At 34.9% G+C, this 9,393-nt stretch overlaps 1 protein-coding gene across 1 annotated transcript; it reads right to left on the bottom strand.

The window, feature by feature from the left end:
• Positions 1–443: 443 nt before the first annotated feature.
• LOC149541843 (protein NRT1/ PTR FAMILY 5.10-like) lies at positions 444–4,398 on the bottom strand. Its single transcript, XM_089796926.1, has 4 exons — positions 4,194–4,398; positions 3,550–3,767; positions 2,203–2,771; positions 444–1,450 (listed from the first exon to the last, which is right to left on the bottom strand). The coding sequence occupies exons 1-4, from the start codon at positions 4,288–4,290 to the stop codon at positions 601–603; spliced, it is 1,734 nt and encodes a 577-aa protein (XP_089653052.1). The 5' UTR covers positions 4,291–4,398; the 3' UTR covers positions 444–600.
• Between the last annotated feature and the right edge of the window lie 4,995 nt (positions 4,399–9,393).

Here is a 9,393-nt window from a genome sequence, read left to right as displayed (position 1 = left end):
GTTGATCTTTGTTCCAAGATGAGAGGGCTTCAAATTTATTACTAGTGTTTAAAGGACTGTACACCTTCTTCTGCTACTGGTACGTATATTGCATGGAATGGAGCGTTTAAGGTTTTCTTGTGAATTTGTCTTATTCGTCATTTTACAGAGCGTAGCGAAACAATATTCAATATTATATTACATACTAATATTGTAAATGACTAAAACTAAGTTTTTAAAATTTATTCTATTCTATTTTAACAAAATTCTAAATTATTATGAATGTATAATAAACAAATTAGAATAAAAACACAAATATTTTTTTATAGAAACATATATAATATAAAATAAGATAGATTTATGATATATATATATATATATAAGCACATTATGTATATTATTAAGTAAAATCCTATAATAAATATTGACAATTTAGTAATAAATTTAATTTAACAGTCCAAAAGTGCTAAAACGGGGACTAGCTTCCCCTAGCTTCCACTAAAATGGGCCGCTGTACAGAGAGTGGAGACACCATCTTGGTTAAAAAATAGAAAAATAAATTACAACAGTAGAACCGATAGAGTGGTACTTAAAAAACACAGTATGACATAATGCTAGTTTCTATATAGAATTTTCTGTATCAGAAGCTACAGCCCTTTTGTATTTGTAGCAGCTGGCTAAGGTCATGAACACGCCCAAGTTGAGTAGACTCAAAGCAGCTAAAAGCCAATAAAAGTAATCTAAATGAGCTTTGTTCAAGTTGTTTGCAAACCAGCATTGCTCCTGCTTTCTACAAGCAACCTTCTCAATGACCAAAATGAGGATACTGCTCAAGAAACTACCAACTCCTATAACACTCAAGTAGACAGCAACACCCAAGCTTTTCATTGTGTCTGGCATCTGATCATAAAAGTATTCTTGCATTCCTACCACTGTAAACACATCAGCCATGCCAACGAGTACATATTGTGGAAGCAGCCAAAAAACACTGATTGGGGTTGTTGCAGAGGGCATGTCTACGAGTTCATTATCCTTTGCTGCCTTGAGCCTTTTTATTTCTATCCCTGCAGCAACAATCATTGAAATTGCAGAAATAAACATACCAGTGCCTATCCTTTGGAGCAATGTTATTCCCCTCTCATTCCCTGATAATCTTTTTGCAATTGGAACAAAGAGGCGGTCATAGACGGGGACAAATAACATGATAGGTATACCAATAAAAAATTGCATACTTGCAGAAGGGATCACAAAATCTCGACCTATTTTTCTATCCATTGTGCTTCCCTGTTTTGTGAAAAAAGTGGTGGACTGTGCATCTACAACACCATACATCAAACATGCCATCCAAATAGGTAACATGCCTAGAAGAACTTTTACTTCTTCAACCTGTTGGACTGTGCAAAGCCTCCAATTGCGTGTTGCTTTGCACTCAAAGTCTAATTCATCTTCAATTGTTGCTTTGTCAAGAAACCTGAAAATGCAACAAGAAGACATTCATGGCAAAAAAAATCTACAGTATATAGGGCTAAAAACAAACTCAAATGAGAACTACAAGAATTTGAATTAGCTTATTCCCAAATACTATTTACTGCACTAGAATTTGAACAAGCATTGTACTCAATTACTATTACTAAAACAGAATTTTCACTAGCATTATTCCCAAATGCTATTATTGAACTAGAATTTGAGCTAGCATTATTATCAATTACTAATAGTGAACTAGAATTTGAAATAGCGAAATACTGTTGCTGTCTACATCCAATTCCTTCAGCATGGATGAGAGGCCCAGCATTTTTTTCTTTTAATACATGGGGTGTCCCGAGTCGCGACCTAACCCAGCGACAATCGACGGCCAATGCGAGCTAGGGTGAGACTAGTTCTCCATGGGTGAGATCAGCTGCCCGCAAGATGTCTCACATCTTAAACCTGGCAGAGATTTGAACCAGAGACGATGAGAACCTAACCACAACCTCAAGCCAACTCATCTACCTGTGCGGGCTTAGAGGCCAAGAAATTGCACCAAACATCTCTTACGTTTGGACTGTAGAAACTTTGGGGACATCTTGAAATTCCCTTCAGCCTCATCAGTAAACCATTATTAATTCCCCAGTTTGAAAACACAAAACAATCTCTATTGCAATCATTTCAGCCTGAACTCAAAGGTAGCATTGTGCTTAAATATATGGCACTAGTAATAGGGCAAAAGTACCATGGAGTGCTTACCTGAACTTGTTTGTTTTCAAGAGTTGCCTTCTTGACTCTGTCCTGAGAAACTCTACCTCTTGAATAGAAGCTAATTGATTTTGTTCTCGGAAAGGAATAGGAACATTCCGCTTGAAGAATGCTGCAACAAACACATGGATGACTCTAGTGAGAGAGCTTCCACTAGGCAGCTTGTTTCTGTAAAATCTAGTCCCACACAAGAACACAAGAAGCGCCATTGCCATGGTAACAGCAGGCATACCGAATCCCACACCCCATCCAACATTATCTTGTATGTACATGAGCACAGTGACACCTGCAAGGGTTCCCAAGCAAATACCAAAATACCACCAGTTAAAGAATGAACTTTTGTGCTGCTTCTCTTCTGGGTCCTCCTCATCAAACTGGTCAGCACCAAAGGCCTGTAGGCATGGCTTGTGACCCCCTTGTCCCAAAGCAACCAAGTAAATTGAGAAGTAAAAGAACCCAATCTTGAAATGTGAGGCTGTGGAACAAGACTTGGAATTATAACTGCATGATGTGGATTGGAGACTCTGGAGAGAGGCTGATAGAGTTACCAAGATTAGCCCCTGTCACATTACATTATATCACATGTTACGTGGACACAACAACTTTGGTTAAAATACAGGAAAATAGAAATGTATGGAGCTGTTTTGAAAGCAAATGGACGTCTAATTCAATTTCCACTTTCCCCACATTTGCACGAACTCACAGTATGATTTTCAGTTTCTTTATTCACAAGAGCTCCCAGGATATGTGTCCTTGTCTCCTTAGCCAAAAGACCAAACTGAGGTCTTCAGCACGGTACCCATTTTCCTTGTTATACAATCACATGTGCTTCACTTGTTATTGATTCACACATCTAGCAGATATGGGTTCTTAATCCAAATGGCAGCAGACTACTAATGTTTATTATGTGTCCTATCTTGAATGAATGCGGAGCATGGGTTCAGTGCTCTGTTACTCTATGTTTAATTGTTTAGGTGACAATGTCTTCTAATGAACCTTTATGCAATCATCTCTGTCTTCAATATGAGCGTCTTAGTAACCAGCATATGAATGGTAGAAATAAACCAAAATCAACAATTCATACTCCTGATTAAGTTAGTTGCAGTAATTGTAATGATAGTAAATTTCTTGTCGTTTGTTGCGTCCTAAATTCTAATGAGCCGAGGTGTTAGTATCCTCCTCACCTGTAGTACATAATATAGCTCCACTTTTTGCCTTTCAGTTATAGATTTCCATTAAATACAGTGTTCATACTGGTTGAGGAATTTGTTCCAAACCATTCTACTCATCGATAATAATGACAAAGAAAAGGATTTTGCTGAGTAAAAGAATACTGACAAGTAAATAGACGAGTGAAGCAAAAAGGATTGTCCAGTACCGACCCAAATATGAATCTGCAACAAAAGCTCCCAAAAAAGGCAACATGGAAGCCACCCCTGACCATATGTTCACATTGGTTGCAGCGCTGGCAGTGCTTTCATTCAAAACACTTGTGAGATAAGTTATCAAATTGTAAGCTATGCCAGCATATGCAAACCGCTCCGCAATCTCCACCCCTGTGAGTAACAAATGAATGAAATGGTCGAAATCAAGATTAACAGCTGTGAATAGATTGATTTCATCAAAAGAAAAGGGTAGACCAAGTTGATAGAACAATCTACATTCCCTGAATATAAAATGACAACAAATGAGAAGCAATTAGGAAGGGTTCTTGCTAATTGTGTTCTATCCCGTCCCATTTACTGAAATTTTGAGACCTAGCATCTAGATCCCTCTTTAGACAAATCAAAGTGAATACCAGAGTTTTTTTTCCCTCAAAACACAAAAAAAAATACTAAAATATGAGAGACGAGAATCAACTACTGTAATCAATGTGATTCCAAACACTGATGATATCGATTTTCTGTCACAATTTTTTAGGAAACATTTCAATTTTTTAAAAGCTCGAAAATACATATAAAATATGATATATTCATACACACCAATTATGAAAAGGGATGCCTTGAATCTTCCGGTTTGAGCTCTGATAACAGAGTGGCCATGGAGATCCACTGATCCATCTCTGTGAAGCTCCTCCATTGCCTCTGATCAGAAGATGGCATGTCTTCCTTTTCCCAATTAAGAATGGGTGTTTCTTTGGGAGGGAATTGAATTGGACATGTTCTATTGAAAATGCTCTTATCTATTATCCTTATATTGAAAGTGAGAGCACACCACAATTCATTTCTTGTTACGTGGTATGACATTTTCGCAATTATTACTCTTGTTTTTAGCATCGATTTTGGAATAGAAGGTTGGGTGGTTGGGTGTTTGAGCTTCACTCTCATATGTTTGCACTTAATTATATAGTTGTTTTATTTTCAAAATTAATATTTTTATAGGTTTATTTTTATGTTATTTGAGATTAAATTTCAGAAACGTGTTATTTTGTAATAGTCTTCAAAATCATTTTAATTCATGTTTTATGAATTGTTATTATATTTTGATATTTATTAATAACATTAAGTGCATTATCAATACAAATCTAGATATTTGAGAACAAAATAAAATATGCAAAGTAAACATCAATCTATTTTAAAAAAGAATAAAAAATTATATAGACTATTCATATATTTGTCCATGTGTATACAAATATTGCACAAAATTGCAAAACTAGCATGTCTAAGGGGTTGACGTAAGAGAATGGACCATTTTGAGCTAGAAATATCATTAAAAAAATGTTTGTAAACATCACCTTGAGAACTTTAAACACAAGGAAGGCAAAAGTAAACAAATACCTACACACACATTTTGTTAGTACAATCATGTGTCACGATGTTCCTTCTTGCACATGAGATCAAGGTTGTGACACTTAGCTTTCACTTAGAAGACCTAGATATTAAAACACTCTAAATTATAAGACTACACTTAGGAAGGATATCTTCCATTAGGAGCCTAGATTTATGTAGCTTGCAATTGTATTTTGAATGACTTAAATATAGATTATTTACCGTGTTCTCAAAGGTAAGAGCATTTATTTATTAGTTTACCTTTTAATATTCATTGCATATTTATTAACCTCACAATGATTTAATTTGGCTTAATTGTGCTATATTATTTACATTTATTTATAGGTTATAATAAATATGTATAGCATTTGAAGTGTTTATAGTTTAATATATTTTTGTGAACCCCAAGCTATTCTTAGAAGCAACCTAGGGTTTGAGCTTATGGTTTAGTTTTGATTTTGTTAGAATTGTGTGATGTTTAATTGTAATCATATCTTTGCATGAGAAGTGGATCCAAAATGCCCTCTACTTATTTTTTTGACTAATAAGAGTCCAAGTCTCACACATGCAATAAAAGGCCACATGGATACATAGTTAAAGGCTATATATAGGGTAATCTCATGTGAGAGTTCAAGGTAACACCTTAAAAATATAGGTCTTATTATCATTTGCAAGTACTTTTCATGTTATTTTCTTAGACCATGGTTATTGTTAGCAATCAGGATTGCACTTGAAAAGAAAAACTTATGAGACTCAACAGTTTTATTGTAACATGGGATCACAATAAATAGGATTGTTGAGTCTTGTACTTCGCTTTTCAAATATAATCTTGATTGCTAACAGTTATAATGTCATTTCTATTGTAAACCAACCTTTTCACGTGCCTAGCAACATTTTCACATGCATGAGGGGTTGTAGTAGTGAGTTTATGAGAGATCTCACAAATAAACCAAGGTTTCCAAAAATGATGTCAAATTGGAGGGAAAATTGGCATAGCAGGTAATTATAATGCTATATTATGTAACTATCTTTTGGTTATGTAGTTATCAAATTGTTAGTCGTACAGTTACCAAACTATATTCTATATAATTCAATTTTATTCATTGAATATTACATTGAAGACCCAATCGGAACAACTTAAACATCACACACTGAGCTTAATTCCTAGACCAAAGTGTTAAATAGTCAAAGTTGACTTTTTTTCCCCAAGCTTAATTCTTCCCTTAGTGTGTGATGTTTAAGGGTAGTCGATTCAATCTACCTTGTCTCAATCTTCATGTGGTATCAGAGCAATATGAGAAACTAAACACCCTTAAACATCAAACTCTCGAGAAAATTAAGCTTGGGAAAAGTAAGTCAACTTTGACTATTTAACACTTTTAGCTTAGGAATCAAACATTGAGAGAGATCTTATTGATCGTTGAATAGGCCAAGTGAGCCAAGTGAGAATTTGTGGATTACAGTACTGATATTCCTCTTGCATGGTTTCATCAAAAGTTGGATTAATATAAACTTGTCATTTTTTTGGCATTCCTTCATCATTGTTGAGTGTGCTTTGGAAGTTTCAACGAACATCTCTCATTCCATGAAGGATTCTCACTAAGATCACTTTCATATTCATTGTTGACTACTTTTCACATGGATGCTTGTAGTGGCTGGAGCACTCACAACAACATGCATAGACATGGAGGATGCTTCCTTCCAAAGAGGAATTGATTGATAGACACTAAAGTTACTTCCATCTAGTGTGGCAAAGAAGTGATCTCTTCCACTCTTTTAAACTAGAATATCAGTATGTACATACTTTCATGTATAGTATATGCAATTTACTAAGTGGTTGGCAATAAGAAAAATAAGTTGTTTTGATAGTAAAAATAAGAAAAGCCATCTATAGATATAGATAAATTGTTAGAGTTGGAGCAATAGAGATGATAAAGCCAAGACAATTATTGGTCTTACTATTGCAGATTCCTAACTTCATCACATAGACTTAGATATATCTTCTGTCATTATTTGGGATAATTTAAACAAGCTATTTGGAGCAAAAGCTATTAATTCAAAGTTTTCCTTCAAACTCTAATTGTTTTGTTTCAAAATAGAGAATGGTATCACAATGTCAAATCATATCAGTAAACTAAGATCTCTCATTAGACAACTTGTAGAGATTAAGGCTCTTTTTGATGATGGTGATGCTAAGGTTATATTGTTAAATAACTTATCTTCCAAATACAGTAACATTGTATTTACACACAGCCAAATTACTTCGAAAAACTTTAGATGATATGTTTTCAGCCTTTCTAACAAATGAAAAGAGGACAAAGGAAGTTATAGAAGAAGATCATCTAGACAAGGCATTATACTCATGAAGTACTAAATAGTGGTCAAACAAAAATAAAAGAGACAATAAATGTTTTTTTTGTAAGGAAAAGGGCCACCGAACATGGATTCACATAGCTAGAGTTAGTGATGTTCTTAAAGGAAAACTGAAAGATAATGAAGAGGGCAATGGTGCTTGCATTGACGATGTAGATACATCAAATGATGGAGAAATTATTAATAATTCTCTTATCAATCTTGATTTTTTGTTTTGAACCTTCATATCTAGAGGTTCATGGTGACATTAGAGTATGGAGGAACTTCAATCATCTCAAGTCAACTTCTCATTTTGGGATGTTTCTTGGCATGAGAAGCATTTTTTACAATTTTTAGTTTTTTTCTTTGTTTTTCTTTTTTATGTTAACAATGTAAAGAATATTTTTGGAAAGTTGCATTTTGGATACGGGATTGAGACTCAAAATTGCGCTCAATATGGATTGTTGTCAAACAAGCTTCATAGTATATGATAGAGAATTGTACCCTTTTGCGGTCACTAGACAATGCTAGAGATTAGTCACATCTCTTAGAGGTATTTGTTGAATAATTCAAGACTTTATGTTCAGGTTTGAGAGCTTACGAACATAGCTTGAAGCTACACCTTCTAGAGCATCACAAGACAACTTGATGAAGTCTTTCATTTTTTAGGGCCCCCTACTTCAAAATATAGTTTTCTCAAAATATATATTCAACATATTTTGCTATGTAAGCCTTAAGGGAGGGGGTCCCTAAGGTAAGGTATTTTTTATTTTTTTAATATCAATGTATCAAGGTGGGAATGTTAGCATAATAGGTAATTATAATGCTTTGTTATAATTTGTGTCTTTTGGTTATGTAGTTATCAAACTATAGTCATATAGTTACCAAACTATATTCTATATAATATAATGTCATTCATTGAATAATACATTGAAGATTCAATCTACCTTATTTTTGCCCCACTTTTCCACCATATACAAATTTTTGCAAAGTGGAGAGTGAACTAATGTCACGTTCTGTCAAGTCGGGTCACTAGGTCTTTCTTCTTAAGGTGCTGAGTTTCTCCATCGGGTTTTCATCTTTTCCTTTCTCCCATATCACATTTAGCCCAGGTGGGTATTTCTTGGTTGTCATGAGTCTTAGGGGTAGTTTAGAGCCATCCTTAATGGAGATTCTCGATTTGTGCTACATCTTTTGATTTCCATGCAGTTCATTTGATCTGGAGTTAAAGAAAATTGAATCAACGAAAAATCAAGCTCCAGGTTCATCTCGGCGGGTTTTCGCACCCCGAAGGCAAATTTTTGCAAAGACTAGCAAATGCTATTTATAAGCTTCCTTGAAGAAAAGTGAATCATGTTAAGAAAAGCTCGTTCAAGTGATATCATGATCTCACAGCAAGAACCATTTTAAAGCTTGGAAAATGATCGAGATAAGCATTGGCGAAAAATCAGAAAAGAGCTTCTTTGTGGCAGACTTCGAAGTCAATAATCAGTTTTTCGAAAAGGTATATGTAAAGGAATTGAGAAAGCCAATGGGCCCCGCCCCTCACTTTCGAAGTCAGTTTTCCATTTTTCAGAGGCTTAAATTAAAGTGAATAAGGCGAAGGAAGTAAAACAATGAGTATTGGTGGAAAAACAAGTTTCTTCTTCTCCATTGCGGGTTTTCGCACCTAGAAGGTAAAACTCTGCAAAGATCCATAGCTGCTACTGGTAGGCTAAAACAAGGGTACGTAAGCTACATAATGGTTAGATCATTCAGATATCATCGAGTTTGCATAGCGGAAATTACTCAGAGCTCATTAAGATGAGCGAGATAAGCATTGGCTGAAAATTCAGAAGTGGTTTCTCTTCTGGCAGATTTCAAACCAAGAGTTATATTTTTCGCAAAGGCCCAGATAGAGAAATAGAATTACTAAGTGGGCCCCATTTTTTGCCCACAAAGCCTCTTTTATATTTCTCGAAAGTCTTTATTAAAGTGCTTAGGGTTGAAAGGTAAAAGCGAAAGTTAAAGGGGAAAATCAAAAATCTGCTTCTCCATTGCGGGTTTTCTACCTTCGAAGGCC

This window comes from Cupressus sempervirens, chromosome 8 (genome assembly GCF_028749045.1).
Source record: "Cupressus sempervirens isolate cs-2001-9-10 chromosome 8, ASM2874904v1, whole genome shotgun sequence".
NCBI classification, from domain to species: domain Eukaryota; kingdom Viridiplantae; phylum Streptophyta; class Pinopsida; order Cupressales; family Cupressaceae; genus Cupressus; species Cupressus sempervirens.
Note: the sequence above shows the minus strand (reverse complement) of the source record. Positions and strands in the feature narration are given on the sequence as shown.

Coding starts and splice junctions, on each gene's coding strand:
- LOC149541843 (XM_089796926.1), bottom strand. CDS start 4,290: ATGGAGGAGCTTCACAGAGATGGATCAGTGGATCTCCATGGCCACTCT. Junction 3,768..4,193: donor GGCATCCCTTTTCATAATTG/GTGTGTATGAAT, acceptor TGTTACTCACAG/GGGTGGAGATTGCGGAGCGG. Junction 1,451..2,202: donor TTGAAAACAAACAAGTTCAG/GTAAGCACTCCA, acceptor TTGCATTTTCAG/GTTTCTTGACAAAGCAACAA.